The sequence below is a fragment of the Choristoneura fumiferana genome, chromosome 7 (assembly GCF_025370935.1).
Source record: "Choristoneura fumiferana chromosome 7, NRCan_CFum_1, whole genome shotgun sequence".
NCBI lineage: Eukaryota > Metazoa > Arthropoda > Insecta > Lepidoptera > Tortricidae > Choristoneura > Choristoneura fumiferana.
The window spans coordinates 11966870-11989561 of NC_133478.1; the positions used below are offsets into that span (position 1 = coordinate 11966870).

Sequence of the window (22692 nt, forward strand, 5' to 3'; positions counted from 1 at the left end):
TAGTTTTTTGATTCAGAAAAACTTACAAAAACTTATGCTAAGTTCCGGGACTCACTTAGAGTAATTTGGTTAGTAGGAAGCAAATAAGCTTTACTTAGTAATGTATTGTATCTTTTTGATTCGATTCATCAGTTTCTTAGTGTCCAATATATACTGAAATTAGTATTATGAAAACAAATCTCAAATAATTAAAGATCGGTATTACGAGTACAAAATACATCAAGCTTACTAAAATAATGAACTCTTATATACATAAAATTATATTATAGCGGAACGCAGAAGTCAATTTTTTTCGCGCATAAAGCGTACGTCAATAAAATATATGACCTCGATTTTTTTTTTTACTATACCTCCAACATTATTGGAACCTATTTCTGCTATTTTCCTTTCACTCTAGTTCTCTCTTTTACTACTGCTCGTACTTTCATTCTGCATCCTGTATCTTTCTCGCATACTTCGCCATTCTTTCTTAGTGGGTTGGGCCCATCTAACTACCGCTACCGTTATCTTATTACTACATTTGTTCATTCCGTTCTCTTTGTCATTCTATTCCATCTGTTTAGCTGTCCTCTCTCTTTCAACTCTTAATTCCTAGTTTTTGATATTGCTAATATATTTATTTATAACAGTTTACGTTTTAGGCTTACAGTACAACACCAAAGCACGTAATCATATGACCTCGTTACAAAAATGTGCCGTTACGAGTATGCCATTAGTCTAAACTTTTCGTTGTCGTTTTAAGAAGAACATCCCCTCTTTAGTTAGGCAAAGGCATTTACACAATATTTTTCTTATCAATAGCGGCACAACACGTGGACATTATAGCTGATCGAGCTCTTTTAGGGTTCGCAGCCAAAATGGCAAAACGGAACCCTTATAGTTTCGCTGTCTGTCTGTCTGTCTGTCTGTCCGTCCGCGGCTTTGCTCAGAGACTATCAATGCTAGAAAGCTGTAATTTTACACGGATATATAAGTAAACTATGCCGACAAAACGGTACAGTTAAAAATTCAAAAATATTTTTTTTTACGGTACTCCCATAGACGTAAAGTGGGGGTGTTTTTTTTTCTCATCCAACCCTATAGTGTGGATATCGTTGATAGGTATTTTAAAACCATTAGGGGTTTTCTAAGACGATTTTTCAATTCAGTGTTTTGTGAAATATTCAACTTTAACGTGCAAATTTTCATTAACATCGAGCGTCCCCCCCCCTCTAAAATCTAAACCGGTGGGTGGAAAAATTTGAAAAAATTCAGGACAAACTATCAAACTTTCAAGAAAAACTATAACGGCTAAGTTTGCTTGAGAATTATTAGTAGTTTATGAGTAAATAGCAGCCTAAGGTATAAAATATACCTAAACTTGGAAGATTCCGTACAAAATACGAAATCCTTAGAAAAATATTACTTAAATTTTTCGTAATGGCTACGGAACCCTATTTTGGGCATGTCCGACACGCTCTTGGCCGGTTTTTTCTACATTAGTGGTTTAATTTCAGGATTAGTCCATGAACCTCAAACCTTTCAAATAAGGCAGTTATTTACAAATCGCTTTAAAAAAAAGGGTTTGCGACGCAAAAAGTAATAACTGTCCTGGCCTGAACCGACTTACCTATTTTTTATTAGCATATAATGTAAGTTTCGTCGATTTTTAGTGAATAAAGGTAACAATCACGATAGTACATGAACAAAATGTAAACTGAATGTTGTGCCGTCACCGATCTTTTGTGGCATTGTCTGTAGCGTTATCCTAAATCTCCCCGCACAATATGCGTAACAATGGCATATATGAATTTCAGAGGCCTTATTGTCTAACATACGTGGAATCTCAATCGTTTCCATTACTTCTTTCTTTGACTCGTAGGATGAAGGCAGAAAGAGATAGCAAATACAATCGCGAGCGCCCGGGCGTTAGACAATACGGCCACAAGTCAGGGTCCTTCGTGATGTACGAGGATGTGTTGCGTTTAATGTGTTTGTCATGAACCAATAGAAACGCTTCATTTACCTATCCTCGCTCAGCGCAGCTCTGGTGGAAACAGCTCAGCGGTGTAAGGATAGGTCAATGAAGCGTTTCTATTGGTTCCTGACAAATAAATTCCTTGCAACGCATCCTCGCACATCATGGAAACGCAGCCTTAGAGTCTAGCTGTCATAGGTCCCATACCATCCCAGCCTATATACGTCCCACTGCTGGGCATAGGCCTCCTCTCGGAACAAGAGGGCTTGGGCCATAGTTCCAACGCGGGCCCAGTGCAGATTGGGAACTTCACACGCACCATTGAATTGCTTCGCAGGTTTGTGCAGGTTTCCTCACGATGTTTGCAAAGCTCGTGGTAAGTTTCAAATGTAATTCCGCACATGAATTTCGAAAAACTCAGAGGTGCGAGCCGGGGTTTGAACCCACGACCCTCTGCGTGAAACGTCAAACCACTAGGCCACCACGGCTTCCTAGCTAGGTCCCATGATATTTATTTATTTTATTTTATTTTTTCTTTATAATCGTAACATTACTTGGGACACAACTCCCATTCATTACAAGAGAGATATGTTATAATATCACCATTGTCAATTTTTGTGGAATAAGAGTCTGTACTAAGATGTACGTAATAAATTATACCAGTCATTTGAAGGGTTTCCATGGCACAAGGAAAAACCACCCAAACGAAGCCGTAGATACAATTTTTGATTAATAAGTACCTTACGTCTTTAGGGTTCTGTAGCCGATGGGTGACAAACGGAATATTATCTATATGTCTTTCATAGTAACAGATAGACAGCCGAAATATACACAACACATAGTGTATTACTATTTCTGTCACAATAAGCTTAAATCTGGGCTCTAGAGAAAACCAGTCACAGATTAGATACTAGTTACTACGAAACAGATTCGACACGCACATTTTCATAGTCACGGGTGACACTCTTTCCCCGCCCGGATAACACCGACATGTAAATACCGGCCCTGTTTTTTGTGTACACGCCCATAGAAACTGATAGGAGCTTCTATGAGCGTGTAGGTATACGAAAAACATGGTCGGTATTTCCATCCCGGTATTATCCGGGCCGAGAAAGAGTGTCAGTCACTATACATTCATTCATCTACCAACCGGGTCACTACCAATGGTATTAGGAAATCACAAACGACAACTGCCTACGAGTAAGGGAATAGAAACTAATTAGTACTAAATAGAACAGAAGTAACTGAAGGGAAGTACACTATTGCATGGAGTGACGAAGCACTGATCCTGTCTTCATTTTACTTATAAATAGCCTAAAATTAATAATGAATCATGAGGTAACCTAAACCCAACGTAATGCGAAGAACCTGAAGCGAGATTAAAGATCTGACATCACTATTATCATCATAGTTATTCTCAGCTCTTAGTGTGACAATTTGCCATAACAGTGTACAGCTTTTTATTACCGTTTAGCTAATGTATGCCCTTGGCTGAAGACTTGCTTTTATGTTATTAAAGTACATGCAGTTTACGTTGTAAATAAAAATATGTTTTGTACTGAAGGTCGACAGTAAAGAGTAGAAAACGTAATAAAGTATGTAATCGACATATTATAAGAAAAGTACGTACGAAATTATAGCCAAGTTTTACACCTAATATGTGACAGTTACTAAGAAAGTGACGCCCTATTTTTTGCTTTCAAAGGCCTATTTGACGTCTCTTTGTTAAGTTTATTAATATCTGAAGTGTTGGATATCTATAACACTGTCCTTATTTATTCCTATTACACTAAAGGAATAAACAAGGACGGATTAATACTCAAGGCATCAGAAATTTAGCAGACGGCGGTAAAACAGGCTCTTACTGTCGTATGTATGTATTGTAAACGGAAATTCGCTAGAAGAGATGATAAGAACACAATCTTATCAAAGGTTTATTAAACACTATTGGTGGAAACCATTCAATTAAAGCAAGGACTATCTAGTGCACACTTGTCTCAAGACTCCACAACCCAAATTAAGAGAATCGTACAAGTGTCAGTCGTCTCAAGAACTTAGTGGTCGCCAAGGCTAAATTAATTCAACCACGTCACTTTTAGCCGCCAATTTAATTTGGCACAACTATACGAAACTTATTACTTTTAATAAAGAGTGGCCATGGATCGTAGCCTGGTAGCTTCTCGCTACGGCATTATAGGGTATGTTTTGCTTTGTTCTGGTAAACTCATAAAAGTAAAGTGTTTTTATTAGGAAGTCGCGTAGACTAATTGCGGTTCCTTTCTTAAATTTTAAAACCTGTCAGTTCCTCTTAAACTTGGCCATGGGCAGACTATTTATATCCGTCTTTAAAAAAATGATTTATGATTTTATTACTTGCTTGGTCGTTTTAATAACTCAAATACTCTTCTTCTTCTTCGTCGTCGTCGTCAAAATCTTGGCAGAGTGAGACCTTACACTAAATACACTATTAAAACCTCTAACATCATAAATAATTTAAAACTCTCACACTGTTTAATGTCAAATACATATGTTTAATGTCAAAGCAAATTAGCTACTATTCATGATTAAATTAACTTCAATTATTTTAATAGACTAACTTTATCGGCGTTAAGACTAAATCAACACAGTTCAGGCTAGCTAAAAGAAAGTAAAAAAAAGTGACTGTCAACCTTCACCAAATTGAAAAAAAAAACCGGCCAAGAGCGTGTCGGACACGCCCAAGGTAGGTATTATGAACTGTTAATAACAAGCTAAGCTAAATTTTTCAAAGTAAGTACCTAATGTTCTTAAAATCGAAGTTATTTTGTTAGCTACAAAAGCTAAATAGGATCGATTTAAAGAAATGCATTTCCTCCCCTAAGTTATCGGTTCGTTAGTAGAAGAGCATTGGAAACGCGGTCCAGGATTTAATGTTATTTCTCCCTGGCGAAGGAATTAGCACATGGAAAACATCCGGACCCCTGCAATATTGCTGTGTAAAGAGGAATAAAAAAGTGTATAAATAACATCGATTTGCAAGTTTCTTGGTGCATTGCTGAATAACGTTCACGGATAGCTGTTATTACTTCTATATATGGAAATGTTTGAGCACATAGCAAAACGGATTTATTGTATCTCGATAATCTCTCAATTGATAATAATTCATAATTCATTTATTTGCAATAAGTGTTGGTTATAATGGTCTTAAATTTAAAGCAATAAAAATGTTCACACACTTAGCTAACTATAATAGCATGCAAAATATAGTTTTATAACCTAAAAATAAAATAAAAATAATGTCAATGTTATGTATAGGTAGGTATTATGTTTAAGTGAATAATTATGATAAAAATGTCAACTGATAAAATTAAAATATTCCGTTACAGAATAAAAACACATTTCTGTCAACCATTGTTTCAATTCTTGTCTAAATTTGAAAATCGGGGTAATGGTTTCTCTGAAACGTTGCGATAAATTATAAATTAATTAATTATTATTTTACTATTACAATTATTTAGCTTCCTTTGAATTAAAACTACTGTAACTACCCAAAATTATCATTTTGTTTTGATATTTTGATTTACTTGAATTATATTAAAATCTATCAATAGAGTTAAAATTAAATAAGTTATTTTGTGAAACATGTTACACGTTTGTCTATATTACTGTTGTTTGGACAGCGGCAACGGGTTGCCGATCTTCTAGCGGTTCGAGTATTTTCTCTGCTAATTGCAGTCTATAATGACTACCCCATATCAATAAAAAACCGGCCTAGAGCGTGTCGTATACGCCCAAAATAGGGTTCCGTAGCCATTACGAAAAAAATAAGTAATATTTTTCTAAGGATTTCGTATTTTATACGGAATCTTCCAAGTTTAGGTATATTTTATACATTAGGCTGCTATTTACTCATAAACTACTAATAATTCTCAAGCAAACTTAGCCGTTATATAGTTTTCCTTGAAAGTTTGATATACTTACTACCATCCTGAATTTTTTCAATTTTTTCTACCCACTGCTTTAGATTTTAGAGCGGGGACGCTCGATTTTAATGAAGATTTGCACCTTAAAGTTGAATATTTCGCAAACAAATCACTGAATCAAAAATTGTCTTAACAAACCCCTAATGGTTTTAAAATACCTATCCAACGATACCCCACACTATAGGGTTGGATGAGAAAAAAATCACCCCCACGTTACGTCTATGGGAGGTACCCTAAAAAATTTTTTTTCAATTTTTAATTCTACCATTTTGTTGGCATAGTTTACTTATATCATCCGTGCAAAATTACAGCTTTCTAACATTGATAGTCCCTGAGCAAAGCCGCGGACGGACGGACAGACAGACAGACAAACAGACAGACAGACATGGCGAAACTATAAGGGTTCCGTTTTTGCCGTTTTGGCTCCGGAACCCTAAAAACTTACATTGATTTGATAGTGGTTTAAGTTCACTTGACTCATCTTGTTAACAATTCTAAATGACTCCAATTCTCTTAAATTCAAACGCACCCACTCTATATACTAATATCCAATACGTTCACGGTCAGAACACTTGACCTATGCTACTTGTTTCGAATCAGAGCAATAGTCACAATGGACGTTACTATGCACAATCGATGATCTTTATGAATATAATCGTAACATCACGTGGTCATAGAGTAACATTAAAATAAAATAAATATCATGGGACACTTGACACCAATTGACCTAGTCCCAAACTAAGCAAAGCTTGTACTATGAATACTAGGCAACGGATAAACATACTTATATAGATAAATACATACTTAAATACATATTAAACACCCAAGACCCGAGAACAAACATTCGTATTATTCATACAAATATCTGCCCCGGCCGGGAATCGAACCCGCCTCAAGCTTCGTAGTCAGGTTCTCTAACCACTTGGCCATCCGGTCGTCATTATTGAGCTTTTATTGATAACTGTATTTAAAACACATGGCTGAAATGTACAGTCACGATCGTTAATTTGGGACCCACTTAAGATCGAATATTTGTCATTTTGTATGACAATTCAAAGGACTTTTTCGCGAAATGGGTCCCAAATTAACGATCGTGACCGTACCTATGTAACATGTCGAGATTCATTTGTTTTTAATATCATAATTACGCAATCTCGCTGCATCTAAACGACGATTGTTTTTTCATCTCTCCTGTTCGGAAACTAATTTTCATGGGTCGGGTGGAAAATTGCGTTTTCATTTCTAGGGTGGAAAGTATTTTTTTAATTTTTCGATTAGCCACGGAGTCGAAGATAATTGAGTTACGTCAATGACACTTTTTTTTTACGTTTCGGCATGGCCATCTATGCACGTCGTAACGAAGGAGCTTATACATATACAACACTGGAGGTTGAACGCCAAACATCCGTTTGAAACAAGAAATTTGATCTTTGTTACGTGAGGAACATATTCCATCTGTTTCTTTAGTTAGGTTAAGAAAGAGATGGAAGTCATTCGTGAAATGTGAAAGAAAGAGATGGAATATATAAATAAGTAATAAAGGTCAAACTTCTTCGTTCGGCGTTCAACCTCCAGTTTTGTATATAAGCTCCTTGGTCGTGACCAACTCAATTTTTTTTATAGTCGGCCGTGGCAAGTGGCCAGGTCGAAAAGGTACCGTTAGAGATTGGATATCAGTAAATTAAATTTTTGTAGTATTTTACTTTCCTCACAGTCGAAATGAAAAGTAGTGTCTGACTCGGGTGAAATTACCCATTTCCCCTCGAACTATTGGCGCTCTCACTTCGTTCGAGCGCCAGAAATATCTCGGGTGAAATAGGTCACTTTCCACCCTTGGTTATCAATATACTATTTCACTTATTGGCAACTTGTTTTTGTTGTAAAAAAAATTCAAGGTTTAGTTATTAAACCGGATTTAAGATTGAGAATTCCATACATTCTGGTACTACTAGAGTTAGTCAGTACCTACTTTAAGTCAAGTTTTTGTCCAGCAAGTAGCCTTTAAATATTCTAAAGTAGGTATGTATGTTGACTTAGAAACATAAATATTTACTGTTATATAAATACCTACTTACAAGTTAATCTGGCCCGAATTCTTCAGAGGGTTATACATAATATCATCCCAGTTAAAAAAATCCAATGAGTTCAAGGAAAATCACTGACTTAGGTCATGTATTCAAATCTTTCTATCGGATTTTTATCGGGACCTTTCATTTTTCCACATGGCAACCCTATAAGCGACCGTATCTGCTGGCCTATTATTGGAGTGACATAAAATATTGTTATTATGATGAGTCGGATCGCGTGCGCATGGTCTCACTCCACCAATTAGATCCTATTACGCTTGTTTCTTGTCGTTATTCGTCATCTTTTGTTGCTTAAAATTTCTCAGTTGTTTCGTAAGAGTATAAGCAAGGAAGCAGTTTGTTGACTTTTACATAAAAATTAAAGTTCAGAGATGTATAAACGAGGTCCGATGTGTTTATCATGTTTACAAGTTTTTCTTCAACCTTCACTTAATTCTTTTTTTGTTTGTATCTTGTAAGTTAAATTTTACCTGAGATCAGATTGACTTCAAAATTGGTTATAATGTGGTTTGAATGACAATTTAATTCTTATAATATTAAACAAAACAACACTTCTGAATTCCTTTATTATTTAGCTAATTCACGCACCTAAATGCATTTTGTCGAAAATATTATTTGCTATTTGAGTCATCAGTCTTAATTAGACGATGCTTTTAAGCCAAGGATAGCAAATAAATTGGATATCCATCATGAAGCCTGTAACTAGCTAATAGCCTAACTTAAAGCACCTAGAGACGCTGGACTAATTAAATCCAAAAATAATTTAAGAAATAATGTCAGACTGAAGACTGATCACTACACCTGAGCGTTTACACTTAATTGTTTTACTTGGAAAAAGATTCTTAGTCATCATCATTATCATCATCTCAGCCAATATAACGGATTTGGGCCGTATTCTTAGTAATTATTATGTGTTTATGAATGTCGGCTACTTATAAACCCTGCGCAAATTGGAGGGGTGACCAAAGGCCATATTGCCTAACGTTTCTGATGCTCGCGATCGCAATCAAATGACAGTTTTTTTTTATTCGACTGGATGGCAAACCAGCAAGTGGGTCTCCTGATGGTAAGAGATCACCACCGCCAATAAACATCTGCAACCAGGGGTATTGTAGATGCGTTGCCAACCTACAGGCCTAAGATAGGATACCTCAAGTGCCAGTAATTTCACCGGCTGTCTAACTCTCCACGCCGAAACACAACAGTGCAAGCACTGCTGCTTCACGGCAGGATTAGCGAGCAAGATGGTGACCTGCAAAATCTGTCATTTCATTGCGATCGCTAGCATCAGAAACGTTAGGCCATACGGCCTCTGATAGAATTCGCAGGAGTCTGATGGATGTGGATGACGCATGACAGGTCATTAAGACGTTCTTTGGGGAAGATCTATGCAGCAATGGACATCTTACAATTGACGACGATGATTAAGTATTAATTTAAAATCATACGATTTTCTCTTATAAACCTATTGGACGCATAGAGGTTGTTTTCGAGATCAACAATAGATCAGGTGAGATAGGGGTCGATCACGGTTAGTTTTATGTAAAAAAAAGATTTATTCAACACCTTAAAGCCTTGCCAAAATTTGTGCAAGTTGTATTACATTGCGAGGCCGTAAAGCGAACGAGAATGAAGTGGTCGATCAAACCGCGCAGTGGAATGCAAATGTACGATTTTTCTTGCCGGTCTAAACTAAGCTTAAGTACTTGCACGATTCATTGATTGCAAGATACGCTTAATCCGCTAACCACGAAAGGTAATAAATAATTCATAACTTACAAAACTAAGATTTAGCGACGCCATGTGAAACTTGCTAATCCCAATGCCGAGCTTAATCCGAAGCTTAATCTAGCGTTCAGAAACCAGGACCCACAGACTTATGCGTATTTATAACGTGTGGATTATGCTCTTAGAGAATTAAATCAACCGGAGAAGTCAACGATGGGCCTACCTTTCTGCCAAAAGTATTATGTGCCAGTGTGAAGCGAAGCTCACGTTAGTGTTTGACCATTTTGTTATTTGCGTGCGTAACGACGTACCGTACCTATATAAATGGTGACATTTGTTTTATTTATTCACCAAAACAATTTACAGCTGGTCCCAATAATCAATCCATGTATATTATTGTTCTAAGATTTTGACAGATTACCTATTGAAATTGCGTCGAAATCAAAATGTAACTGTCAGTAAGGGCCTTGCACACACCGCGTTTTTTACGCGTGAGACATTTTGTGTGCATTGTTTCCAGCTGTCTTTTTTCCCGTTGTAAGGGACAAATTTACAGGTTTTTTTTGTAATTGTCACACTTGATGCCTCTGTTTGGCTTAATTCTCCAAGCTTATGATATAAGCCAGTGGGTCTGCTGGCTTATGCAACGTTTATTGTTAATTTTGGTGCTGTTAATTAAGGTCATATGTTATGTTAGACCATGACGTCGCGGTTATTCCGGCTTTATGTAGATTGACGCTGATTAAATGCAATGTCAAACAATTGTCAACGAGTGTTAGAGTTACAATATTTTTGCTTTATTGTAAAGACTGGTGAGCTTGTACTGATGTATGCTCTGAAGTCTTTAGTTGTTACTTTTTATTTTATACCTACACGTTCTTTATAACAAAAAGAGTAAATTATTTAAAAGCCAAAGTCTAAATATCTTCATTCGATTTAGGATATAACAAGCACTTATGAACGTTAAAGAAATCTACCACCTATTTGGAAAAAAATGTCTATTGATAGGAAATCGGCAAGAAAATCAACGTGGTTTATTTTCTCACAAAAAAAATACAATGATATTTAATTGTACTACTCAGAGGAAGTATATCACTCAGTATTATTTATTTATTTCATCAAAAATCACATGTCACTAAATAAATAGTAACAAAAGTGACTCGTTTAAAAAATATTTAAATGCGCCTAGTTTTGTAGTGACTTAATTTTAGGCATGCAGTTGATACACACGATGCAATGAAGAGGGCACGTCCATTATTATATTCTTAGTAGAATACACAACATTATTTTAGTGAAAAGGAGACAAAAGTTTAAAAAAAACCGGCATACTTACATTACGACGGCGACGCTATTATTTGTGTATAAAAACATAAGATAAAGTGTCAGTAGACTTATTTGTATAAGTCATATTTTCTGAAATAAAATAAGTCAATAGTCTTTGAGTTGCTAGATGAAAAGGTAAACCGTACCTACGTACACCGACTGGTTCTTATAATGCCAGTTATTAATAAAACTGGAAAGTAGTAGCTGCACTTTATACTAGTACAAGTATTTAATGGGTTTGGGTTTACTTAGTTTTATTGATTAAAGCTAAATATTGCTTGCGGCAAGTATTATTACAAACTTATTAAAAGCTATCTAGGTAGGTACCCAATTTCTTCCGATATTCCGGGATGCCTCAAAAACTGCCAAGGGAATTGCCAAAAATTACATCGTGAATTTCCACGTAAATTTTATAATTAATCCAATCCTAGTGGTTGTAATTTATCACGCTAAGGTTATATTAGAAATTAGAAAAGTTCACATAGTCGTCAAGTTTTTGTATTTTTTTTAATTTTCTGCGCAATTCACTTATTTTTTTACGTAAGAACCTTTTACAAAGTATTAAAAATCTTAAAAAAATGATAATGAAATCAGCAAAACATTCTCAAGTGCGTTGACCGAAGAGAATAGGGATTAGTTTTTGTATAAAGATTTTACTGCCTGGCGTTTTTGGTTCAATGAATAGAAAAGCTATAAAATATTCGTATTTTTTTATGATATTAATTTAAAAACGAATTTGTTTGTTTGAAATTCATCTCGCATCACATTAAGAAATTTAGTCAACCGAAGCTCGAATATAAATAGCTTTCAGTGACGCGAGCTTGTTAATTATCTGCTTATCCGCTAATTGGGGCGTAAGCTCGCAGCTTCCGAAGCCATTAAGGTCATCGATTACCAAAATAACAAGGTAACGAAATTTGTATGAACGAGTACTACGAGGTAAGAAAATATTAACTACGGATGTGAAATTTTCTGTACGCGCGCGCGCACGCATGTGTATGTTTGTCTCTTTCACGCTAAAACAGCTCGTTGGATTTTGATGAATTTTCGCATGCAGATATCGGTATTTCAGGAATAACGCATGGCATTGTCGCTTCCACTAGGTATCTATTTTTTTACTTTTAAACTCACTGTCCCTAATTAAATACTTCTCTTATCCACTCAAAGGCTGAATACGAGTATAGTAAAAATCCCAGTTCGCCTTCGTACATACGAGTATATATCAAATTGTTTGTCAATTGCATTTGTTTATTTATTTTGTATGTTTTGTTGTTTGTGTATTTTGTGAAAAGTTCTCGAGTGGAGGCCGCGGAACCGCGGATTGGCAAGCGCAGCGTAGGACGTCCACCAACAAGATGGACGGATGACCTGGTTAAAGCCGCGGGTTCACGGTGGATGCAGGCCGCTGCCAACCGAAGCAACTGGAGGTCTGTGGGGGAGGCCTATGTCCAACAGTGGACGTCCTACGGCTGAGATGATGATGATGATGATGATTTATTTTGTACAGTAAATAAAGAGTTCCAGCTTTATCCATCTAGAATCACGAAATATCAAAATAAACTAAAAGAATTTCCTTGCTCAACAGCGACCTTGCGATAGCTAAGCTTATGCAAAATATGCGTGTTCATGCAGTTCGTCCACCTCCAGTTCCAGTTCTGTGGAGGTGGAGGAACTGCATGAACACGCATATTTTGCATAAGCTTAGCTATCGTAAGGTCGCGGGTGAGCAAGGAAATTCTTTTAGTTCATTGATATGGACCTCCGCAAAGTAACGCCTGATTCAATAAATTACTTAATTCTAGACACATAGCACGGGAGTTCTATGAAGCTACGTCCATCCTGTACCCTTAGTGTAAGTTTTCGGTTACAAAATAAGTCTCTATCGCGTTCGCGTTAAAATCTCAATTTGTATCGAAACACGAACAGCGCCTCTAGCGGAACGTTTGCGATGTTCGTGTTTCCATACAAATTGAGATTTTAACGCGAACGCGATCGAGACGTATTTTGTAACCGAAAACTTACACTAACGGTACTGGTCCACCATTCTAGGGGTCATTAGCGAGAATCCAGACTGTCCCATCTTGCGGCACTGGGTACGAGCACATATGTGATTATGCCAGGTGTCGTCGGGTAGCAGTTTTTAAGGTTCCGGAGCCAAAATGGCAAAAACGGAACCCTTATAGTTTCGCCATGTCTGTCTGTCTGTCCGTCCGCGGCTTTGCTCAGGGACTATCAATGCTAGAAAGCTGTAATTGGATAGACGATTTTTCGATTCAGTAATATGCTTGCGAAATATTCAACTTTAAAGTGCAAATTTTCATGAAAATCGAGCGTCCACCCCCCTCTAAAATCTAAACCGGTGGGTGGAAAAATTTGAAAAAATTCAAGATGGTTGTAAGTATATCAAACTTTCAAGGAAAACTATAACGGCTAAGTTTGCTTGAGAATTATTAGTAGTTTAAAATAAAATATATCTAAACTTGGAAGATTCCGTATAAAATACGAAATCCTTAGAAAAATATTACTTAACTTTTTCGTAATGGCTACGGAACCCTATTTTGGGCATGTCCGACACGCTCTTGGCCGGTTTTTTTAAAACATTTTATTGACATTATATGATTACATATAGCTTTTAAGAGAATAATGCACTAACGCCTACATTGATTTCATCTGCAATAAGCTTTTTTTTAAAGTTGGTGATACGTTATATCTCATTCACCAGGGTTGGGAGGCTAACACGAGATCATATTTTCACCTGTCTGATTGAGTTATTTTACTATGATTCCTGTGACATTTGCATGAGAGGTCTTATATAGTGATGTCAAACAGTAGATAACGTTTTTTTTAACGAAGGTTTACGTACTGACTGTGAATGACTATACCATAACAATTGAGTTGAGTGGTACCTATACCTCAACCTGCCGGTGAAATTACTGGCACTTGCGGTATTCCATCTTAGGTCTCTAGGTTGGCAACGCATCTGCAATCCCCCTGGTGTTGCAGGTGTCTATGGGCGGTGGTGATCTCTTACCATCAGGAGACCCACTTGCTCGTTTGCCATCCAGTCGAATAAAAAATAACCTACTGGAAGTCAATATCAAAGTAGGAACGACACTTAAGTTTTGTAATATTTGTGAGGAAGAGAAAGACCGAAGTTTTATAAAAAAATATAATAAGGTACAATAAATTGATAAAAAATAAGTCGCCAATTTAATTAATCCGGTAATCATATGAATGGATGCTAATTATTATGTTAGTCAAGTTAATTAAAATAATGTGTTAGTATGCGTAAGTGCCTATGTCAAATAAATGTCAAACTATTACTTAGTAACACTAGTACTTAGTAGGTACTACAGCAAATCTACACTAGTATAGCAATCTCACATCTACAAAAGAGCGATTATAAAATACTATTTAGTATAATTATGTGGTGGCCTAGTGGTTTGACCTATCGCGTCTGAAGCAGAGAATCGTGGGTTCAAACCCCGGCTCGCACCTCTGAAATTTTTGAAATTCATGTGCGGAATTACATTTGAAATTTACCACAAGCTTTTGGGTGAAGAAAAACATCGTGAGGAAACCTGCACAAACCTGCGAAGCAATTCAATGGTGTGTGTGAAGTTCCCAATCCGCACTGGGCCTACGTGGGAGCTACGGCCCGAGCCCTCGCGTTCTGAGAGGAGGCCTGTGTCCAGCAGTGGGACGTATATGGGCTGGGATGATGATGATGATGATTTACTCGTAGTATAATTAACCTGGTATGGGGAGTCCGTCCAACAGTGAACGTCTTACGGTTGATGATGATGATGATGGTATAAACCTAATCCCTTGAACAAGTTTTTGTATCAAAGGGAATGTTTAACCAGAAACACGGGTGATCCGTAAAACGATACAGTTGGCTAACATTTCGGTCCCTTCCACCTACGCGGGTCCGAGAGGACCGCCTGACTTATCAACCAATTGAATAAATTTGGTAAACGGTGTTTTTATTTTTCTGAAGATAATAAGACATTTGTCTTCCTTGCGGTTAGGAGTATTAAATTAACCGGGTGAATAAACTTTACAAGCTTTTATTTAACTTGCAATGTATTAAGATTGGTTTTTGGCGTCTTTTTGTATTTTTTATTTCAACTCCAAATTTCCCGTAAAATCCATATCAAAAATACATACTGAAACATAGATGCACAGAAAAAGCAGAAAAAGAGACCAGCGAGATGCTGATGATGGAATGCTGAGGATCTGGATTCCCAGCGCTGGTCTCTTTTTCTGGTTTTTCTGTGCATCTATGTTTCAGTTTGTATTTTCGATTTGCAATGTATCTATTGTCTAGGAAATTTAATCACTTACCAGGGTGGAACGTTTGTGCTAATAATGTCACACCCCACCTCATACAATTTTCAAAGAAATCATAGCGAATTTGATTATGAAAAGGTTCCTCCGTGGTACACGTGTTTTAGTTTCCTGGACTGTATGTAAATAGTCAGAGTATAATGGTGACGGCGGCTCGCGGCGGGCGCGCTAGAATGCATACAAATTTCAATTCTCGTCTCGCCTCGTCTCGTCTCGCCTCGCCGGTGGAAAACCACCTTAATGTAATGGCCGGTTTATCAACTTTGTCGGTTCCTAAGAAGAAACGTTTGATAACTGATAGGCGATCATATCCCGATGTTAATATCCATTGACTGTGAATGAACTCGAATGGCTATATTCTGAAATTTTTAGGGGTTTGTAAAATTATTATGTACTAGCTTTTGCTCGTGCTTTGCCCGTGTGGAATTCGGTTATCGCGCGCTGTTCCCTTGGGAATTATGCATTTTTCTGGGATAAAAGTAGCCCATAAACTATCTCTATGCCAAAAAATACGACCATCCGTCGCTCCGTTTCGACGTGAAAGATGGACATACATACAAACACACACACTTTTGCATTTATAATATTAGTATGGATATTAATTATGCTGCTTAATAATCCATTAAATAATTATTTTATTTTGTTGTTTCTTTTACTGGTAACAACCGGTATACGAATTATCGAATTACAATTGATTAAATTTCAATGAAGTGACGACAATATCAGTTGCATTAAAGCCACAATTCAATGTTAAGTCGAGGCTGTACCCTACTTACAAAGTAGAGTCAAACTACACTAACGAGCAGAAATAAAGGGTAACTTTGAGCGGAGAGCTGCATACAACGTAGCCCTTTAATTTGCATTACAGTGTATAATTACAAGTATAATAACACAATGTAAAACTTTTTCTTAATAAATGTTTTATAAAAATAAAATTGTTGAAAAAATACTTTTTCGCTAACTGTATTTCTTGTGTTGTTATTCAAATTACATATCTGCACCAAATATCAAATCATTTCGCTAGAAATTCTGTTCATAACGTCATTAAAAAATATTGTAGGTAAATTAAATAAAAGTGAATCAAATTCCTGGTAGACGTCGTAAGTCTGATTCTTAATGCAAAAAAAAAACATAAGATTGCCGAATAATTACTAAACCGACTTGAATGGGTCGTTTATGCAATCGTATTTTTTCTCTATTTTCCACATCTAACATCATCATCTAACAATCTCAACCTCAAAGCGCTTCGGCAAGTCGTCATAACTGTGCTACACGATACGACACGAACAGAGTAATTCGGCATCCGTTAACGAGCTCAACTAGCCGGTGACCGCATCAAATAGTCTATACGGGCCTATTGAGTTACGCATTTTAATAATGCGGTAGTTTACTGAAGACAAACAGCACGTTTGATGGCGGCAAAACATGCGGAATATGTACTATTTACTATAAATGTGACGATAAAACACGTTATTTAAAAGCATCTCATGCGATGGATTGTGGGTTCGAGCCCGGGTCCACATCTCTGGGTTTTTCAGGATTTGTTAATCCGGGCCGGGAAAATAGTTTTAAAAGACCTATCCAACGATACCCCACACTATAGGGTTGGATGAGAAAAAAAAATCACCCCCGCTTTACGTCTAAGGGAGGCACCCTAAAAATTTTTTTTAAAATTTTTTGTTGTACCATTTTGTCGGCATAGTTTACATATATATTCTTGCAAAATTATAGCTTTCTAGTATTGATAGTCCCTGAGCAAAGCCGCGGACGGACGGACAGACAGACATGGCGAAACTATAAGGGTTCCGTTTTTGCCATTTTGGCTACGTAATCCTTAAAACTGTGTATGAAGTTCCCAACCCACACTCAAGTCCTTTCATTCTGAGAGAAGACCTGTGTTTTGCAGTGGAACGTATAAAGGTCGAAAAGAATAATTTTAATTATAGAAAATACGGCACCTGTTCTATCGTGCTTATTTCCATTATTATCTTTTTGTTGCTATGTTTTTATAAAGTGCCGGATACAGGATGTCCCGAAGCGCAGCTATTGAAACCTCACGTTACAGTCTATATCATCAACTTCTACGTAACGTATCCTCGTTACATGTACTTTATCTATGTAAGTCTATGCACGGTGAATGTGAACATCAAGTCCTTTGTATCATTTCTGAGATAGTTTCCACTTGATTTCCTTGAATCGTTTCCTTTTATATCGTTCCTTTGAACTTTTCATAAGAAGAAGCGTCTGTTAATTAGGCATTTTTGTTATTTTTACTACCTTTTTCTACGTTTCCTACGTTTGTTTATTTATTTGTGAGCTTCACATCTTGACCCAGTTCCATTTTAAAATTAGACTATAACTCTCTATTCGATGTAAATAAAAATGCAATACGTACGAATATTAGTACTTCCGAACAAAACAAAATTTCACAGACTACAATGTAATTAAACATAGTACTTAATACCTTTTTTAACAAAAGTATAAATTATTTAACTTAAATTTATTTAACGAAAAAATCGATTAACTCTTGACGTTTTATTTACAAAACGTTATATCGTAAGGTTAGTTTCTGCTTGAGATTGACAGCCAGAATTTTATTTAGGTCAGGAACATTATTGAGTACAATATTCATATATTTCACATTGGCAGAACACGCAGCGCAGTGAAAATTACATTTACGACTTTGGCATTTCACACTACATTATTAGAAATTTTAGTCCAGCAGTCACTATTAGTTATTGTTGTTGTTCTCAGGTTAATAATAAACACCAAATTTATTTTATCTTAGCTTAAAATATTGTTGGTATTAGCCATATTAGCTGATTTTGTGGTGGTTTAACCTGCGAACTCTTAAGCAGAGTATCGTGGGTTTAATTCCTGGACTCGAACCAAATGTATGTGCGAAATAATAAATTATAAAGATTGCCGTCAAGGCAGTGTTGGCAGAGCCGAGTTGTGGGCAAACGGTAGATGCAAGTGGCGAGTTGCCGTTCATCGTGGCGTTCAAAGGGATATGCCTTTGTTCAACAGTGAACATCTTCCGGTTGATGATGATGATGAAATATAATAATTAATGTCGGAAATGCCACCAAAGTAGTTCCATAATAGCTGAACTTTAGGCGTGCGTCACGTGGTGTTGGTGCCATATGGCGGAGTGAGTTGTTAAGATTAACCTTTGATTTATTTTGTCTTTGACTAAATTATTTCGTTATTTAACGGCTACCTAACCCCTTAAGGGACCCTTGTAGGCTCATGTTTGTCTGTTCGTCAAAACCCTTTCTCTCGGGAACGCGTGTAGATATCAAAATTATATCAACTTTAAACACTTAAGTCTATGGTCTTTTACAATCGTAAAAAATAGTTTCTGTACTTCCGCGTTTAAGAATATTAAAACTATTTGTTTCCTGTTGAAGTTGAATTAAGAAATTTGGCATGAAATTAAGAAATATCTAAAGGAAAAAGTCCGAAAGTCACATTATCCGTAAAATTACTTTGTTTTTACGGAAATGAATTGTTATACATAACATAACACTAAATTCGGTGAGATTGCCAATTCTGTTATGTGTATTTTTTCATTCATCAAAAAAATGCACATATTTAACGGAATTGGCAATCTCACCGACGTAATGTCAAATAGCGAAATAGCGAAATCCCTTTCGCAAGCACGGACAGTTGCTTTTCGCAACGAGTTTTTTGTATAGTTTTAAAAACTTATTGAACGTCCATATTTCCCCAATAATTGATTGACAAGTGGTAAAAAGTAGCCAATTTTCACCCCAAACTTACACTACACGGTTCCGTCAAAAGGTTTATCCACACTGTCATGTTACAAACTATTTCGATTCGTCTAGTTTCACAGATAACTGTCAATTTGTCAGCAAAATTGACACTTGAAACGCAATTGTAGTAACAAGAAGACTATTCGAAAAACGATATTGATCATTGAAAACGTCATGTTGAAACTCTTAAGTAGATTTCACTTGTCAACATTTCGACTTGTGAATCAATAATATTATCATAATATTTACTTAGTTTATTTAAAGTAGGTACCTACCAAATTAAAAAACCTTTTGAAAATGATGCTCAATTCTTAATATTAATTTACGTGTGTTATAAAAACGACAAAAACAGTACCTAGCTGAATTAATGTACACAAGCATACTATTTTAAGAATTCCTGACTTAATTATGTAATTTTCTTTGACAAGCGACTATCGTCGACAACATCATTAAAACAATTAACAACACGAACAGAATTCAAAGGGAACCGCTAACAACAGTTTATTAAGACATCGTTAAGCTAATCTTAAAATACTAAGAAAAACCTCGTCAATAAAACAATGAAACTAATTTCTGATCAAAAATAATAAAAAATACTTCGAAAAATTAAAAACTTACCTTTAGTCGAAACAATTACGACAACCGCAACGAAAACATTAAATCCTTTTTTCGTTATCATTTTTCATGCATCAAATAAAAAAACTCAAATGAAACACAAATATTTAAGACAAAAGCAACTGGCTGGTTAAGTTAAAAATATTACACATTCTACTTTCGCGCCTTTTACATTCAAATGCGTTTCGAATTTTGAAAACAAATGCGTTCCGAAACGTTAAGTTATTTATGCGGTGATCTCTTGATGCGTGGCATAGCACGACTGACGTTTGTAGCTTGTGCTTGAGCGACACGGTCCGAAATAGGACGTATTTCGTAGCGTAAACATCACGCTTATTTTTAGAGACACGGCAAAATTATACGGCACACTTGAATGTTATGTCGTTAGGTACTTACTCGTATAATGTGACTGTGCTTGCTTCAAACTATCCTGGATAGCACTGAAGTCAACGTTGGTTTGTCAAACTTGTTCTATCGGAATATTTTCAACTCTATTATTTTTTATTTTTAATGCACGGCATTGTACCCAACCAACCCTTTTTGTTTTTTCTTTATAACGAGGGGCTATAAGCAGCAATGTGCTTCTTCGCTACTTAAATAAATCGCCTCTTGTTACTAAAAAGAACGTTACTAATGGTACTAAGGAGGGATAGCCTCGGATAAGGAAGGGGTAGTACAAAAGATGCATCGTTGCTTAATCATTTTGTTTGTGCAAATTTGAGATTAATCGCTCGTCTTATTTGAATGCAGCGTTCACTGACGTAGCATAAAAATTTGGTTTTGGTTGTTTTGATTTTCCGGCTTTATTTAGAAAAAAATTGTTAAAATGAAGATGCATACGGGAAGTACAAATTAATTTATAACTCATTAATTCTTTAATTAATTCAACAATTCATATAGAAAGCAAACATTATGAAGCAAGAGCTTGTGTTTAATAACGTCAACATGATGTGCCTTGATTGTCTATTATTATTCTCTTTTGTGGCGTCGTGCCTAATAGGGCGGCATGGGGATCCTTCTTCTGAATTTCAACAAAATTATGTAATATTGTGTTTGTGTATAAAATTTATAGTAATAAAATTAAAATGAGTAGTCCCCTAAGAAAGTGGTTTCCCGGCGGTGTAATTTTGCTGCAGCTTAAAACCGCGGTCACTGTGATATTCTTTACGAGTATGTTGTAGGTATTAAAAAATAATGAACCAAGTAAATACAAAATAGTGATTTGTGAAGTGATGCATTATGTTCATTATTATTTTCATTTTCTCTCAAATTTTATACATACTCTTTTTAAAGTACCTACCTACTAGATAGAACTAAAAATGTTCAAAGTTAAACCGGAATTGTTTTAAAAATATTCGGAAGCCCGGTAGGAATTCTTCATCTCTGGCATTGTTAGGGTGAAATTATTTATGTTGCCGTAAAAAATAACGAGATCTTTTCTTACTCCGAAAGGAGGTGGCCGACGCTAAGCACCTTGTAATATTAGGTTTTACAATTTGATATAATCTTTTTAGACGATTTTTCAGCCATTGTTACAAATAAATACTTACAGCGAATTTTGTTGGAATATTGGTACTGTTTACGAGCTTGACATCTTTTAATTTTTGTATTTAAATTAGCAAATATTGTAATTATTAAAACAGATGACACTTGTAGTATCTTTTTTTACTTCCCGCATACGTGGGGTTAAATACTAAAATAATAAAAAAACATTGTAATTTATTTTATTAAAGTACAGTCGAGTTCATAAACTTCTGAGAAAACATTTGATCAAAAATATAATAATATGAACACGACTCTATTGTTGTACCTAGAAGCGTGTACTCGACTGTACATGAAAAAATAATAATAAATACATACGTTCGAAAAACATAACCCTCCTTCGGGCAGTCGGGTAAAAATAAGTCATGTATTTTTATTAAAACAACATTTAAACTTGATTAGCTTCTGAAAAAATGCTCTAAATTCATACAAAGCATAAAATTCACACGAGCATATACACACTTTTCATATAAGAGCAAAGAAAGATACTCTTGACCCAAATGCCTAGAATAACATAGCTACTAAATGAAAGGGAAAAGCTGATTATTCCTAAGCGCCATAGACCTTTCTCGAAGGAAAATAGTCCCCTTTCACGGTCTGCGTTTGGCCACCTTACCCTAATTGAAGGTAAACGCTCCGGGCGATGGCCAAACATTTTGACAGGCCCTTTTTGGGGCTCCCGCGTATTGGCGTATTAGCGTGTTTGTATTGATAAGGCGATATACAGGTAAAACAATGTTTATGGCACTTTCGGTTATTCTTTTCGCAACATTTTGTATCTGTATTACTTTTGGGGGCTATATCGACTGGTCTAAAATTGTTTTGCATATAATATTTTCGTAACATATTTTTTGCATAACAACATTTCGTCGAACGATTGAAATGTCGAAAATGATTTGGTCGAAATTGTTTTCATAATATTTTTTGGTCGAAAAATTGTTTAGCATAACATTTTTATGGTATAACATTATTTTGTCGAATGTATTATAGGTAGTATAAAATTGTTATTCCGAATATAGTTACCACTAGTTTTATGTCTGGAAAACAAATATGATTGGTTTTTAATTTGGAGTTGAAATAAAAAATACAAAAAGACTCCAAAAAACCAATCATAATTTGATTGCTTAGTAGCGACATCTCTTGTCTGGGTGAGCGGTTGGTTCCGAAAGAGTGTGACGTCTCTCGATGAGAGCGGAACATAGATGTCGCTAGTGCTGCTGCATAAGTAGCGTAGTAGAAATAAGCAACCTGAGATATGTATGCATAGGAAAAATTCGTGTCTAGATTCCTGTCCAGCGGTGGTGTAGGGGTGGATTGCTGAGGACCTGGGTTCGATTCCCAGCGCTGGT

General features: G+C 35.9%; 1 protein-coding gene across 2 annotated transcripts in view; it reads right to left on the reverse strand.

Annotated features, from left to right (window-relative positions):
• The window catches only part of LOC141429722 (fasciclin-2-like), a 44163-nt gene extending 24078 nt beyond the window's left edge, over positions 1-20085 (reverse strand). For both annotated transcript variants that reach the window (XM_074090190.1, XM_074090189.1), the window contains exon 1: positions 19805-20085. In XM_074090190.1, the coding sequence (XP_073946291.1) occupies positions 19805-19865 (61 nt within the window). In that variant the 5' untranslated portion in view covers positions 19866-20085. The remainder of the gene's footprint in view (positions 1-19804) is intronic.
• Positions 20086-22692: the final 2607 nt, after the last annotated feature.